The sequence below is a fragment of the Rattus norvegicus genome, chromosome 7 (genome assembly GCF_036323735.1).
Source record: "Rattus norvegicus strain BN/NHsdMcwi chromosome 7, GRCr8, whole genome shotgun sequence".
NCBI lineage: Eukaryota > Metazoa > Chordata > Mammalia > Rodentia > Muridae > Rattus > Rattus norvegicus.
The window spans coordinates 29,952,629-29,969,580 of NC_086025.1; the positions used below are offsets into that span (position 1 = coordinate 29,952,629).

Consider the following 16,952-nt stretch of genomic DNA (forward strand, 5'->3'; position numbering starts at 1 on the left):
AAACACAGTCACTTATGGGTAGAGGATTATGGAATTTTTATACTATAAAATTTCGACTCACCTGTTATTTTTGGCAGGCAATGCCAATTACAGAAACAAAGGGTGGATTCAAATTGGCATTCAACAAATGCCTCTTGCTCCTACTTCTGTTACCTCCACTGACTTATCCTCAGGAAATCTACTTACAACTTCCCCAGGCACAGTTTTCTTCACCTTCGGTACCCACACTTGTTTGTATTTTGTGGATTTGTTTGACTTTCAGATCAAACGTAAGTCACTTGGACCACTACTCACACATAAAAGAATAGTGACATGGTCACTGTCCTTAGGTCATTTTAATGTTCCTCTCCTTGATTGTCACGCAGCTTAGGGAACAGACGTCAGGCCACAGCAAAGTTTCTCCCTTGTCTTTGTAGACCATACACTGTGCTCATAGTCTACATATGCCCAGGAAGCACAAAAAGAAATTATACTTCTTTTTCATGGGTAGTTATATCACAGCCTTCTTTAAACCTGAACACAGCCCACTGACGGTCTGAGGAGGCACTGACTGAGAGTCGCTTGCAAACAGAGGGTTTGTAGACACAGGAAGCTTTAAGACCAAAGACTTGAGCCTTAGTGAGGCTCAGCTGTTAAAGGTCCTTGCTGTTCTTCCAAAGAGCCAAGGGCAGTTCCCAGGACCCACATTAGGTCGCTCACAAGTGCCTATAACCCCAGCTTCAGTGCAGGGAATCAAACACCCTCTACAGACACTTCACCCAGCACTGGCTTTCCACTCACAGCACCAGACTCACATGAGGACCCCTCCTGCCTGTCTCCCTGTCCACTTGACCCTTGACCCTCAGTTAAGTTTTTCGTTCTTCCTTCTGTTTACTACAGAGGCTATCAGAAACATCAACAGAAAAGTCCACACAAAGCAGCAAGCCTGACGCCAGCAGGGCAGAAAGAGGTCAAGCAGACAGGTGTTTCCTCACCCTTCTGAGCCGCTTCTGACCTAATAAAAGAGGAGGGCCATGGAGCAGGCCAAGGACCCAGGGGTGCCTGGCTTGTGGGTGAACAACAAACTGCTGACTCAGATGCACCCACACCTTTGAAGGCCACAGTTCCCAGTTCCCTCCTAGTGTTTGAAGGGAGGGTGGAGGCAGGGAGAAAAGTGGGAAAGGCATTGTGGTCAGGGAGCATTGGCTGCTAGAACAGTGGTTCTCAACCTTCCTAAAGCTGAGACTCTTTTTTGAAAGTCTTTTTTATAATTTACCCTTAATCTTTATTTTTTTTACAATCCAGACTTTATTCCTCCTCCCAGTCCACCCTTTGACTGTTCCACATCCCACACCTCCCATCCCCATCTCCAGCAGGATGTCCCCACTCCATCAGACCTTCCCATTCCCTGGGGCCCCAAGTCTCTCAGGGGTTAGGTGCCTCTTCTCTGACTGAGTCCAGACCCGGCAGTCCTCTGCTGTGTATGTGTCGGGACCTCATATCAGCTGCTGTATGCTGCCTGGTTTGTGGTCCAGTGTCTCGGGGGTCCAGGTTAATTGAGACTGCTGGTCCTCCGACAGGGTTGCCCTCCTCCTCAGCTTCTTCCAGCTTTTCCCTAATTCAACCACAGGGGTCAGCAGCTTCTGTTTATTGGTTGAGTGTAAATATCTGCATCTGACTCTTTCAGCTGCTTGTTGGGTCTTTCAGAGGGCAGTCATGATAGGTCCATTTTTGTGAGCACACCATAGCCTCAGTAATAGTGTCAAGCCTAGGGGTCTCCCCTTGAGCTGGATCACAATTTGGGCCTCTTGTCACTGGACATTCTGTTCCTCAGGCTCTTCTCCATTTTTGTCCCTGTAGTTCCTTCACACAGGAGCCATTTTGGCCAAAGTTTTTAATTGTGGGATGGCAAACCCATTCCTCCACTTGATGCCCTGTCTCTCTACTGGAGGTGGACTCTACCAGTTCCCTCTCCCCACTGTAGGGCATTCCAGATCCTTTAGTTCCTCATGCATGCTGCGGTGACCTCCAAGCAGAACATGATTTCTGTTGCTACTTCCTAGCTGTAACGTTGCTACCCTTATGAACTGTCGTTATTATCTGTGCTTTCCAATGGTTTTAGGCAACCCCTGTGAAAGAGTCATTCGACCCCCAACAAGGGGTCCAGACCCACAGGCTGAGAACATCTGCACTAGACGCTGGCCAACTATTGTTCAAACTCCACCACGGTGGTGGCGTTTCCTTAAACAGAGGGCATTGCCCAGCTGCCGTCTTCTAGATGGAGCTAGCTGGCTCCCTTCTACCTCCTTCTTCCACAGACTGACCTCCTCAGTCATTCAGGAGATAAATACGAAAGGAAAGACAAGCATCTCAGGACTTCCAAAGACTGTAGCATCAGTTTGTCATCAATTTTCCTGTATCTATGTGGAATTTTTTTTCCATCTTTATTAACTTGAGTATTTCTTATTTACATTTCGATTGTTATTCCCCTTCCCGGTTTCCGGGCCAACATCCTCCTAACCCCTCCTCCTCCCCTTACATATGGGTGTTCCCCTCCCCATCCTCCCCCCATCGATGTGGAATTTTTAAAGACATCACTACCCTGTTATTTACCTTCGCAGCTGAGTTGTATTTTCAAACTTCTTCTTTTCATGTTATCTGTCTGTCTGTCTGTCTATCTATACACCCATCTGCCTATCCATCCATGTATCTATCTATCTATCTATCTATCTATCTATCTATCTATCTATCTATCTGTCATCTATCTCTCCATCCATCTACATATCTTTCTTTCTACCCACCCACTCAACCATCCATCCATCCACCCAACCATATATCTATCTATCTGTCTGTCTATCTACCTATCTATTTATCTATCTGTCTGACTACTTACCTATCCAACCAACCACCCATACATACATCCATCCATGCATGCATCCATGCATGCATGCATCCATCCATCCATCCATCCATCCATCCATCCATCCATCCATCCATCTGTCCATCCATCCAACCATTCAGCCACATATCTGTCTGTCTATCTATCTATCTATCTATCTATCTATCTATCTATCTATCTATCTATCTACCTACCTACCTACCTGAGGTAAGTGCACCATCACCCAGCCTCACCCTGAGCCTGGACAAAGAGGGAGGGGCTGTGCCAAACCCATGGCTACCACAGCTTGCTTGCTCAGCAGCTTCAGAGACCCAGGCTTCATGTGCAGTTTTCTCTGCCCACTCTGTCCCTACACTGTGGCAATAATGTGATTGATTGGTTGGTTGGTGGTTTATTGATCCTGCCTGTGTGCACCTGTGGAGGTCAGTGTGTCTGAGTCGTCTCATCAGCCCTGGTTTGGGGTTTTTTGGTTTTTTATTTTCTTTATAACTTACAGTAAGTGGGCAACAGGTGAAGAGTAGCCCAGCATCAGGACGCTAAGGAGCGCACTAGCAGTTTCGTTTGTGGCATGCAGTGGCTCACAGTCAGCTCCTGGGTTATTAAATGGCACTGAATGGACGCTATTGTACATACATTTCTGCTCTCGGGATTGATTATTTTCTGGGGTGTAAGTTCCTAGAATTAGAAAAATTGCAGGGCACAAGAGTTTATGTGCCCATAGTTTTTAAAGCCAGAGAGTTGTTGGGAAGTCACTGACTATTGAATTTAGCCACATTTGTGCAACACATACAAGTTTTTTAATTTTTTAAAAAGTTTATGTTATTTTTCAAGTTGAAGAGATGACTTGGCCATTAAAGGCTAGGCTCATAGTTTTAATTATGTGTATATATGTGTATGTGTATGTGTATGTGTGTGTCTGTCACTGTGTATTTGTATGTGTATGTATGTGTGTGTCTGACTGCTTGTCTTTATGTGTGTATGTGCGTATATGTGTACATACATCTATGTATGTGTGAGTATGTGTGTATGTGTGTGGATATGTATTTGTATGTATGTGTACATGTGTTTGTAGGTGTGTGGCTATGAGTAGATATATGTACATGTCTGAGGGTGTGTATATGTGTGTTGTATATATGTGTGTGTATATGTGTGTGTGCATGTGAATGAAGCTGCCTACAGAGGCCAGAAGAGTGTTCATGATCCCCCAGAGCTGGACTTCCAGGCAGTTGTAAGCTGCCCAACATAGATGCTGGGACCCCAACTCAGGTCCTCTGAAAGAGCAGAAGTCTAAGCTCTTAATGGAAGGGTCATATCTTCAGCCCCCATATACAGTTTGTTTACATTTATTCAAGGAATATAGTTTACTTTGCGCATACTCACTTGTGACTACAGGACTTTGAAACATGTGTTTCCTTTTCTTTGGACAGAACCAGGAGGCAGAACACCATCCCAGGTGCACTCAGCAAGGAGCTCTGCAGGTAAAAAGCAACCAGTTGATGTAGACTTCCTATGTGCCTGGTATGATTAGGGACCGTGGTGGCTTTAGGGGTAAGGGAGGAAGCTTCCTATCAGCATAAAAAGGTCGGAGTGCATCACCTTGCTACTGTTAGCTGGATTGCTTCAGCTTCTCATGGCTAAAACGGTTAACCCAGTGACTGTCATGATGAAGGACAGCTCTCTGGAACCCCATGTAGCCTGTCCCCAGCTATTGACTACTCAGGTGACAACCACCAGGCTGGCACCCTCCAGCACTGCCAGACTGTGCACCTTGGCCCTGTCAGATATAGCTCGCCCTGGGAGCACACCAGCAGCACTTGCTGTGCATTCTCCAGCAGGAGGCGGTAGACTCTCATCATGGTCCTCCTAGCTGCTGAGCACAGTAGAGCCTGCAAGCTGTGGCTCCTGGGCGGAGCATGACTGGACAGAGCTGGGCGGGGCAGGAGCTCCACAGCAGCAGATGACCAAGACCCAGGCAGTGCCAACCAATAGGGCTGGAATAAAATTAGAATAACCTTTATTGTGGACCCTAGTCTTTTCAAGTCCCCTATTCAGGTTTTGAGTAAAGGACATGATGATTACATCACCCCCTCCCCAACTCCAAAACAAAAGAAAGTTGAAATTTAGCCACGGGAGTGATCAGGTTGGAAGAGGTAGCTGCTGTGCGGTGGCCGAGCGAATTGCTGGGAAGGGCTCGCACAGAGACACCAGTGATGTGAATATTTGTGTGTGTGTGTGTGTGTGTGTGTGTGTGTGTGTGTGTGTGTGTGTGGTGCTGCATGGTATCTGTGTGGTGTGTAAGTGTGTGTGATAGAGACAGTGACAGAAACAGAGACAAAGATAGAGTATGCCCTGGGACCTGCGCTGGCAAGGCAACAGGGCAGGCACGGGGGCAGAGGGCTCACAGTATCCGAGCGACCCTCCCAGCAGGGCTGCGGGTGCCACATACTGTTCAGTTGGCAAAATCGGCTCTCAGGTCTGATATCAGGTGGTTCCCAGGATGAAGGGGACCTGGGGCAGGAAAGGCTGAAGGTGAGACGCAGAATATTGCTTTGGTGCGTCTATCTTCTTTGTCCCTACAGCCGTCGTGAAGGATAGGTCTCAACAGTGATGCAAACTCCTTGAGGTAAAACTGGATTTCACCTCGGTGTCCACCACACACACACAATCCTCGGGAGTGTGATGACTTCCGTGCACACTACTACACTCAAAGAAGTAGACAGCATCCAGATGGTTTAAAGAAGGCTGGCAGGCACCAGGATTTGTTTAGATTCTTTTCTTCTTATTATTTTTTTAAATTATTTTTTTGAGATTGCAATGACATCATTTCCCACTTTCCTCCTAAATCTCCCTTCTTCTCTTTCAAATTGAAGACCATTTCTACCTTGTTACATATAGCTGATGTGTGTGTGTGTGTCCCTAAATACATAAATACAGCCTGCTCAGTCTGTATAATGTTACTTGCATATACATGTTTTGAGGGCTTCCACTCTTACCATTTTCCTCTTGATGAGACAAGTCTCACTATGTAGCTGTGGCTGCTCTGGAACTCTTTATATAGACCAGGATAGCATTTTAATTCAGAGATCTACATGACTCTGACTCTGGCCATCGTGTCCCTTGCTCTGTTCCTGTCTCTACCTCCCACTCCCTCACACGCACACACACACACACACACACACACACACACACTGCACATCAGTGCTGGGACTAAAGATATATACCACCACTCTACCCTTGTTATTTGGTTTCTAATGCATGTTTCATAAATAAATGAGTTACTTTCCCACCCAGCAAATACAACAAGAGATAGGAGGAAAATACCACAGGAAATCATTCCATAAAAGTAGGCTTACTCTGCGAATCACAAAGATGACATTGGGTCACCTTCCAGCCATTATAAAACAGACAGCAAAAATATCTTTCAACGAACAGATTAGAACAGACTAGAAACAAATGCCCCTTAGGTCTATGCCATGCCCTATAATGAAATAGAAATGGGATAGAAACAAAACAAAACAAAACCAGAAACCACAAGAAAGAGGTTATATAATAATGTGAGTGAAGACCCAATGGCTGCTCACAAAGCAGAAACCACCACAAATGTCCGTGTGCTGCCAGAAAAAAAGAGTAGATATTAGCTAGGGGCAGATCTCTGTGAGTTTGAGGCCAGCCCAGTCTCCACAGTGACACACTGTCTTAAAAAAAAAAAAAAGTTAAAGAAAGGAAGAGGGACGGGGAGTAGAAATGGCAGAGGGTAGGAACACAGTCACTTATGGGCAGAGAATTATTGAATTTTTAAACTATAAAATTTCAGCTCACCTGTTACTTACAGCAGGCAACGCCAATTACAGGAATAAAGGGTGGGTTCACATTGGGATTCAACAAAGGCCTCTTGCTCCTCCTTCTATCACCTCCACTGACCTGTCCTCAGGAAATCTACTTAAAACTTCCCCCAGGCACAGTTTTCTTCGCCTTCAGTAGCCACACTTGTGTCTCCCTGTCCACTTGACCCTTGACCCTCAGTTAAGTTTTTCGTTCTTCCTTCAGTTTACTACAGAGGCTTTCAGAAACATCAACAGAAAAGTCCACACAAAGCAGCAAGCCTGACGTCAGCAGGGCAGAAAGAGGTCAAGCAGACAGGTGTTTCCTCACCCTTCTGAGCCGCTTCTGACCTAATAAAAGAGGAGGGCCATGGAGCAGGCCAAGGACCCAGGGGTCCCTGGCTTGTGGGTGAACAACAAACTGCTGACTCAGATGCACCCACACCTTTGAAGGCCACAGTTCACAGCTTCCCTCCTAGTGTTTGAAGGGTGGGTGGAGGCAGGGAGAAAAGTGGGAAAGGCATTGTGGTCAGGGAGCATTGGCTGCTAGAACAGTGGTTCTCAACCTTCCTAAAGCTGAGACTCTTTTTTAAAAGTCTTTTTTATAATTTACCCTTAATCTTTACTTTATTTTTTTTTTTACAATCCAGACTTTATTCCTCCTCCCAGTCCACCCTTTGACTGTTCCACATCCCACACCTCCCATCCCCATCTCCAGCAGGATGTCCTCACTCTATCAGACCTTCCCATTCCCTGGGGCCCCAAGTCTCTCAGGGGTTAGGTGCCTCTTCTCTGACTGAGTCCAGACCCGGCAGTCCTCTGCTGTGTATGTGTCAGGACCTCATATCAGCTGCTGTATGCTGCCTGGTTTGTGGTCCAGTGTCTGAGCGATTTCAGGGGTCAAGATTAGTTGAGACTGCTGGTCCTCCTTCAGGGTTGCCCTCCTCCTCAGCTTCCTCCAGCTTTTCCCTAATTCATTCACAGGGGTCAGCAGCTTCTGTCCATGGTTGGATGCAAATATCTCTTTCAGCCTCTTGTTGGGTCTTTTGAAGGGCAGTCATGATAGGTCCCTTTTTGTGGGTGCTCTCTAGCCTCAGTAATAGTGTCAGGCCTTTGGGCCTCCCCTTGAGCTGGATCCCAAATTGGGCCTCTTGTCACTGGATATTCTGTTCCTCAGGCTCTTCTCTCCATTTTTGTCCCTGTAGTTCCTTCACACAGGAGCAATTCTGGGTCAGAGATTTTGACTGTGGGATGGCAACCCCATCCATCAACTTGATGCCCTGTCTCTCTACTGGACGTGGGTTCCACCAGTTCCCTCTCCCCACTGTAGGGCATTCCAGATCCTTTAGTGTAGTTCCTCATGCATACTGCAGTGACCTCCAAGCAGAAAACGATTTCTGTTGCTACCTACTAGCTGTAACATTTCTACCCTTATGAACTGTCGTTATTATCTGTGCTTTCCAGTGGTTTTAGGCAACCCCTGTGAAAGAGTCATTCGACCCCCAACAAGGGGTCAAGACATCTGCACTAGACGCTGGCTATGAACTAAAATCCTAACTATTGTTCAAACACCACCATGGTGGTGGCATTTTCTTAAACAGAGGACATTGCCCAGCTGCCTTCTTCTAGATGGAGCTAGCTGGCTCCCTTCTACCTCCTTCTTCCACAGACCAACCTCCTCAGTCATTCAGGAAATAAACACGAAAGGAAAGACAGGCATCTCAAGACTTCCAAAGACTTTAGCATCAGTTCGTCATCAATTTTCCTGTATTAATGTGGAATTTTTTTTTTTTTTTGGTTCTTTTTTTCGGAGCTGGGGACCGAACCCAGGGCCTTGCGCTTCCTAGGTAAGCGCTCTACCACTGAGCTAAATCCCCAGCCCCTAATGTGGAATTTTTAAAGATTTCGTTAGCCTGTTATTTACCTTCCCAGCTGAGTTGTATTCTCAAACTTCTTCTTTTCATGTTATCTGTCTATCTATCTATCTATCTATCTATCTATCTATCTATCTATCTATCTATCTATCCACATACCTATCTACTCACCCATCCACCCACCCAACCATCCATCCACCCACCCACCCACCCACATATCTATCTGTCTGCCTGTCTGTCTATCTACCTATCGATCTATTTATCTATCTCTCTGTCTGTCTAATTTCCTATCCATCCATCCATCCATCCATCCATCCATCCATCTATCCAACCATCCATCTATCTATCTATCTATCTATCTATCCATCTATCTATCTATCCATCCATCCAACCCCATATCTATCTATCTATCTATCTGTCTGTCTGTCCATCTACCTACCTACCTGAGGTAAGTGCACCATCACCCAGCCTCACCCTGAGCCTGGACAAAGAGGGAGGGGCTGTGCCAAACCCATGGCTACCACAGCTTGCTTGCTCAGCAGCTTCAGAGACCCAGGCTTCACGTGCAGTTTTCTCTGCCCACTCTGTCCCTACACTGTGGCAATAATGTGATTGATTGGTTGGTTGGTGGTTTATTGATCCTGCCTGTGTGCACCTGTGGAGGTCAGAGGTGTTTGAGTCGTCTCATCAGCCCTGGTTTGGGGTTTTTGGTTTTTTATTTTCTTTATAACTTACAGTAAGTGGGCAACAGGTTAAGAGTAGCCCAGCATCAGGACGCTAAGGAGCGCACTAGCAGTTTCGTTTGTGGCATGCAGTGGCTCACAGTCAGCTCCTGGGTTATCAAATGGCACTGAATGAAAGCTATTGCACATACATTTCTGCTCTCGGGATTGATTATTTTCTGGGGTGTAAGTTCCTAGAATTAGAAAAATTGCTGGGCACAGGAGTATGTGTGCCCATAGTTTTTAAAGCCACAGGAGTTGTTGGGAAGTCACTGACTATTGAATTTAGCCACGTTGGTGCAACACATACAAGTTTTTTAATTTTTTAAAAAGTTTATGTTATTTTTCAAGTTGAAGAGATGACTTGGCCATTAAAGGCTAGGCTCATAGTTTTAATTATGTGTATATATGTGTATGTGTATGTGTATGCGTGTGTTTGTCACTGTGTATTTGTATGTGTATGTATGTGGGTGTCTGACTGTTCTTGTCTTTATGTGTGTATGTGCGTTTATGTGTACATACATGTATGTATGTGTCAGTATGTATGTGTGTATGTGTGTATATGTATTTGTGTGTATGTGTATATATGTTTGTATGTGTGTGGCTATGTGTAGATATATGTATTTGTCTGAGTGTGTGTGTGTATATGTGTGTTGTATATATGTGTGTATAAATGTGTGAGTACATGTGAATGAAGCTGCCTACAGAGGCCAGGAGATGGTTCATGATCCCCTAGAGCTGGACTTCCAGGCAGTTGTAAGCTGCCCAACATAGATGCTGGGACCCCAACTCAGGTCCTCTGAAAGAGCAGAAGTCTAAGCTCTTAATGGAAGGGTCATATCTTCAGCCCTTATATACAGTTTGTTTACATTTATTCAAGGAATATAGTTTACTTTGCGCATACTCACTTGTGACTACAGGACTTTGAAACATGTGTTTCCTTTTCTTTGGACAGAACCAGGAGGCAGAATACCATCCCAGGTGCACTCAGCAAGGAGCTCTGCAGGTAAAAAGCAACCAATTGATGTAGACTCCCTATGTGCCTGGTATGATTAGGGACCGTGGTGGCTTTAGGGGTGAGGGAGGAAGCTTCCTGTCAGCATAAAAAGGGTGGAGTGCATCGCCTTGCAACTGGATTGCTTCAGCTTTTCATGGCTAAAACGGTTAACCCAGTGACTGTCATGATGAAGGACAGCTCTCTGGAACCCCATGTAACCTGTCCCCAGCTATTGACTACTCAGGTGACAACCACCAGGCTGGCACCCTCCAGCACTGCCAGACTGTGCACCTTGGCCCTGTCAGATATAGCTCGCCCTGGGAGCACACCAGCAGCACTTGCTGTGCATTCTCCAGCAGGAGGCGGTAGACTCTCATCATGGTCCTCCTAGCTGCTGAGCACAGTAGAGCCTGCAAGCTGTGGCTCCTGGGCGGAGCATGACTGGACAGAGCTGGGCGGGGCAGGAGCTCCACAGCAGCAGATGACCAAGACCCAGGCAGTGCCAACCAATAGGGCTGGAATAAAATTAGAATAACCTTTATTGTGGACCCTAGTCTTTTCAAGTCCCCTATTCAGGTTTTGAGTAAAGGACATGATGATTACATCACCCCCTCCCCAACTCCAAAACAAAAGAAAGTTGAAATTTAGCCACGGGAGTGATCAGGTTGGAAGAGGTAGCTGCTGTGCGGTGGCCGAGCGAATTGCTGGGAAGGGCTCGCACAGAGACACCAGTGATGTGAATATTTGTGTGTGTGTGTGTGTGTGTGTGTGTGTGTGTGTGTGTGTGTGTGTGTGGTGCTGCATGGTATCTGTGTGGTGTGTAAGTGTGTGTGATAGAGACAGTGACAGAAAGAGTATGCCCTGGGACCTGGCAAGGCAACAGGGCAGGCACGGGGGCAGAGGGCTCACAGTATCCGCGCAACCCTCCCAGCAAGGCTGCGGGTGCCACATACTGTTCAGTTGGCAAAATCGGCTCTCAGGTCTGATATCAGGTGGTTCCCAGGATGAAGGGGACCTGGGGCAGGAAAGGCTGAAGGTGAGACGCAGAATATCGCTTTGGTGCGTCTGTCTGCTTTGTCCCTACAGCCGTCGTGAAGGATAGGTCTCAACAGCGATGCAAACTCCTTGAGGTAAAACTGGATTTCACCTCGGTGCCCACCACACACACACAATCCTCGGGAGTGTGATGACTTCCGTGCACACTGCTACACTCAAGGATGTAGACAGCATCCAGATGGTTTAAAGAAGGCTGGCAGGCACCAGGATTTGTTTAGATTCTTTTCTTCTTATTATTTTTTTAAATTATTTTTTTGAGATTGCAATGACATCATTTCCCACTTTCCTCCTAAACCTCCCTTCTTCTCTTTCAAATTAAAGACCATTTCTACCTTGTTACATATAGCTGATGTGTGTGTGTGTGTGTGTGTCCCTAAATATATAAATACAGCCTGCTCAGTCTGTATAATGTTACTTGCATATATGTGTTTTGAGGGCTTCCACTCTTATCTTTCTCCTCTTGATGAGACAAGTCTCACTATGTAGCTGTGGCTGCTCTGGAACTCTTTATATAGACCAGGATAGCGTTTTAATTCAGAGATCGACGTGACTCTGACTCTGGCCATCGTGTCTCTTGCTCTGTTCCTGTCTCTACCTCCCACTCCCTCACAGGCACACACACACACACACACACACACACACACACACACACACACACACACACTGCACATCAGTGCTGGGACTAAAGATATATACCACCACTCCACCCTTGTTATGTTTTTACAGTCCAGACTTTATTTCCCCTCCTGGTCCACTCTCTGACTGTTCCACATCCCACACCTCCCATCCCCATCTCCACCATGATGTCCCCACTACATTAGACTTTCCCATTCCCTGGTTCCCTCTCCCCACTGTAGGGCATTCCAGATCCTTTAGTTCCTCATGCATGCTGCGGTGACCTCCAAGCAGAAAATGATTTCTGTTGCTACTTCCTAGCTGTAACGTTGCTACCCTTATGAACTGTCGTTATTATCTGTGCTTTCCAATGGTTTTAGGCAACCCCTGTGAAAGAGTCATTCGACCCACAACAAGGAGTCCAGACCCACAGGCTGAGAACATCTGCACTAGACGCTGGCTATGAACTACAATCCCAACTATTGTTTAAACACCACCACGGTGGTGGCGTTTTCTTAAACAGAGGACATTCTCCAGCTGCTTTCTTCTAGATGGAACTAGCTGGCTCCCTTCTATCTCTTCCACAGACCAACCTCCTCAGTCATTCAGGAAATAAACATGAAAGGAAAGACAGACATCTCAGGACTTCCAAAGACTAGCATCAGTGTGTCATCAACTTTCCTGTATCAATGTGGAATTTTGAAAGACTTCACTAGACTAATAGTTACATTCGCGGCTGAGTTGTGTTCTCAAACTTCTTCTTTTCACACTATCTATCTGTCTGTCTGTCTATCTATCTATCTATCTATCTATCTATCTATCTATCTATCCATCCACCCACCCACAAATCTGTCCTTTTTACTTACCCACTCATCCATCCATCCATCCATCCATCCATCCATCCATCCATCCACGTATCTTTCTCTCTCTCTCTCTCTCTCTCTCTCTCTCTCTCTCTCTCTCTCTCTCTGATTCCTCCCTGTCTCTCTCCATCTAGGCAAGTCTTTGACTCTGTGAGTGTTACAGCTGAAGTAAGTGCATCATCACCCAGCCTCACCCTGAGCCTGGACAAAGAGGGAGGGGCTGTGCCAAACCCATGGCTACCACAGCCTGCTTGCTCAGCAGCTTCAGAGACCCAGGCTTCACGTGCAGTTTTCTCTGCCCACTCTGTCCCTACACTGTGGCAATAATGTGATTGATTGGTTAGTTGGTGGTTTATTGATCCTGCCTGTGTGCACCTGTGGAGGTCAGAGGTGTCTGAGTCGTCTCATCAGCCCTGGTTTGGGGTTTTTGGTTTTTTATTTTCTTTATAACTTACAGTAAGTGGGCAATAGGTGAAGAGTAGCCCAGCATCAGGACGCTAAGGAGCGCACTAGCAGTTTCGTTTGTGGCGTGCAGTGGCTCACAGTCAGCTCCTGGGTTATCAAATGGCACTGAATGAAAGCTATTGCACATACATTTCTGCTCTCGGGATTGATTATTTTCTGGGGTGTAAGTTCCTAGAATTACAGAAATTGCTGGGCACAGGAGTTTTTGTGCCCATAGTTTTAAAGCCATAGCAGTTGTTGGGAAGTCCCTGACTATTGAATTTAGCCACGTTTGTGCAATATATACAAGTTTTTTCCTTTTTTAAAAAAAGTATCTTATTTTTCAGGCTGAAGAGTTGACTTGGTCATTAAAGGCTAGGCTCATAGTTTTAATTATGTGTATATGTGTGTATGTGTATCTGTGTGTGTGTGTGACTGTGTGTTTGTGTATGTATATATGTTCTGACTGTGCTTGTCTTTATGTGTGTGTGTATATGTGTACATACATGTGTGTATGTGTGAGTCTATTTGTATGTATGTGTGTATGTGTTTGTATGTATATGAATGTGTGTAGATATATGTATGTGTCTGAGTGTGTGTGTATGTATATGTGTGTGTGTGTATGTGAATGAAGCTGCCTACAGAGGCCAGGAGAGGGTTCATGATCCCCCAGAGCTGGACTTCCAGGCAGTTGTAAGCTACCCAACATAGATGCTGGGACCCCACCTCAGGTACTCTGAAAGAGCAGAAGTCTAAGCTCTCAATGGATGGGTAATGTCTCCAGCCCATATACAATTTGTTTAGGTTTGTTCTAGGTATATGGTTTACCCATACTCACTTGTGTCTACGGGATTTTGAAACATGTATTTCCTTTTCTTTGGACAGAACCAGGAGCCAGAATAACATACCAGTTGCACTCGTCAAGGAGCTCTGCAGGTAAAAAGCAACCAGTCAATGTAGACTTCCTATGTGCCTGGTATGATTAGGGACCATGGTGGCTTTAGGGGTAAGGGAGGAAGCTTCCTGTCAGCATAGAAAGGTCAGAGTGCATCCCCTTGCTACAGTTAGCTGGATTGCTTCAGCTTCTCATGGGTAAAATGGTTAACCCAGTGACTGTCAAGATGATGGACAGGAGGAACTGAGCTCTGTGTGAATCCACCAACCTTCCTCCTCTATTTTCTCCCCTCCTCCTCCTGCTTCATGATAAGATAGGGAATCTCTTGGTTTTCAGCTCCAAATCTGACAAAGCTTTAACACCTAAGGTAGGTCATGGGTGCTCTCTAGGCAGGCTCTTCATTGGAATTGATTAGAATTTGCAAGCTTGACTGCAAGGGGCAGATGTAGAAAACAATGAGCTTCAGTAGAATAAAGGTTCTATTCTCTCAGAGATGGAGAAGAGGGAGAAGGAAAGGAGAGAGGGGGGCAGGGAGGGGAGGAAAGGAAGGATCCTGGGTGCTTCTGGGAAAGGTCTGACAAGCAATCCCTTTTGAAATCCCACTGGCTTTCCCTTCCAAGTATTCAAAGAGCCCAGCCAGAGCCCAGCCACTTCCCCAACCCTGCTCCCATTGTCTGGGCCACTTTGGTTTCAACCCCAGCTCTCCTGTTCCTACTTGCTTCCTGTTCACCTGCAAAGAAGCCTTCTGCGAATCCATCTTACCAAGAGTCAAGGCATGCAAGACACTGACTGACCTGCCTCCCTACTGCCTTACCCCACCCCAGACCCTGTGGGTACTGCCCTCTGACCTGTCTCAGGGCCTTTGCACTTACTGTTATGACATTCAGAACTGATCTTCCACAGATCTGTCACTTCATGGACGGATCCATCCCTCCACTCGAGTTTGCTCACCCCACACCTTGTCAGTTGTCTCATAAAAATGTTCACTTGCTGTGTTTACTCCTATCATCTGTTGCCCCTCCTCAGCCTCTGCCACTTGAGCTCAGTGTAAGGGTAGAGTTTCTGTTTTGTTTACTAATGCATAGTACCTGGATATTGAATGGATAAATTAGAACCGGGGAAAGTGAAAGGGGCAAAGCTAAGGAAGGAATGAGTCTGTGCGTTGCAGGGTTTGAGTGATTTTGTAGGCCAGCTCTGGGTTGTTTGTTATAAGACATGAACTCACTTGCTGTCCTGGAATTATGGACAGGCTATCCCTGCCTCCAGAGTGATGGTATTAATGACATGGCCACTATGCTGGGCTACAGAATGCACACCATGGATGCTTTATGAAGGGGAAAAAAAAAGGATGCGATGTTAGTGTTATTTAAATGAGTTTTTTTAAGTAGGGCATAGCAGTATGTGCCTTTAATGCCCACACTTGGAAAGCAGAACTCTGTGAGTGAATCTGAGGCTAGCCTAGTCAACAAGACCAGTCCAGGACAGTCAGGACTACACAGAGAAAACGGGGTTTTTTTGTATATATATATATATATATATATTTAGTTCTTATTTGTTTTTTTGAGAAGGGATCTCACATGCAAACCCTACATACAGTCAAGGTTGGCCTTAGACTACTGACCTCACCTTCTGCATCTTGAGTGTTGGGACTGCACACCTGGATTAATATCCGATATTTTACGGAGAAAAGGAGTCTGCAGAATCTTCAAGAAGCAGTAAAGCAAACCCACCAGGCAGTAGTACTTTAGAAGCTATAACGGGATCAATGATCAATGATCATAATGGAAGATGCTTTGAAAGGTGTTTTGTTGGAGAAAGAGCTTCTAGCTCTGGAACCCCATCCAGCCTGTCCCCAGCTACTGACTACTCACGTGCCCACCACCAGGCTGGCACCCTCCAGCACCGCCACGCTGCATAGTGTGAACCTGTCAGACATAGCTCTCGGTGGGCACACACCAGCACCACTTGCTCTGTGTTCTCCAGCAGGAGGCGGTGGCCACTTATCATGGCCGTCCTAGAGCCTGCAAGCTGTGGCTCCCCAGAGGGTGGGTTCAATTGGCATTCAACAGATGCCTCTTGCTTCTCCTTCTGTGATCTCTTCACTGACCTGCCCTCAGGAAATCTATTTAAAACTTCCCCCGGGCACAGTTTTCTTCACCTTCGTTTGCATTTTGTGGATTTGTTTGACTTTCAGATCAAACATAAGTCACAACTCACACGTCAAGGAACAGTGACATGGTCACTGTCCTTAGGTCATTTTAATGTTCCTCTCCTTTATTGTCACGCAGCTTAGGGAACAGACGTCAGGCCACAGCAAAGGTTCTGCCCTGCCTGTGTAGAATGCACCACACACTGTGCTTATGGTTTACATGTTCCAAGGAAGCACAAAAAGAAGTTATACTTCTTTTTCATGAGTAGTTATATCAGGGGGTGCCCTGAACACAGCCCACTGACGGTCTGAGGAGGCACTGACTGAGAGTCGCTTGCAAACAGAGGGTTTGTAGACATAGGAAGCTTTAAGACCAAAGACTTGAGCCTTAGTGAGGCTCAGCTGTTAAAGGTCCTTGCTGTTCTTCCAAAGAGCCAAGGGCAGTTCCCAGAACCCACATTAGGTCGCTCACAAGTGCCTATAACCCCAGCTTCAGTGCAGGGAATCAAACACCCTCTACAGACACTTCACCCAGCACTGGCTTTCCACTCACAGCACCAGACTCACATGAGGACCCCTCCTGTCTGTCTCCCTGTCCACTTGACCCTTGACCCTCAGTTAAGTTTTTCGCTCTTCCT

At 46.2% G+C, this 16,952-nt stretch overlaps 1 protein-coding gene across 8 annotated transcripts in view; it reads left to right on the forward strand.

Annotated features, from left to right (window-relative positions):
* Ccdc38 (coiled-coil domain containing 38) overlaps positions 1–16,952 on the forward strand; it is a 74,467-nt gene that overhangs the window by 9,583 nt on the left and 47,932 nt on the right. For 3 of the 8 annotated variants that reach the window (XM_039080091.2, XM_063264413.1, XM_039080093.2), the window contains exons 3-5: positions 4,306–4,356; positions 10,251–10,301; positions 14,156–14,206. The exons of 2 other annotated variants lie outside the window; for them this stretch is intronic. In XM_039080091.2, the coding sequence (XP_038936019.2) occupies positions 4,306–4,356; positions 10,251–10,301; positions 14,156–14,206 (153 nt within the window). The remainder of the gene's footprint in view (positions 1–4,305; positions 4,357–10,250; positions 10,302–14,155; positions 14,207–16,952) is intronic. 3 more of the 8 variants (XM_063264412.1, XM_063264411.1, XM_063264408.1) reach the window with 2 other exon arrangements.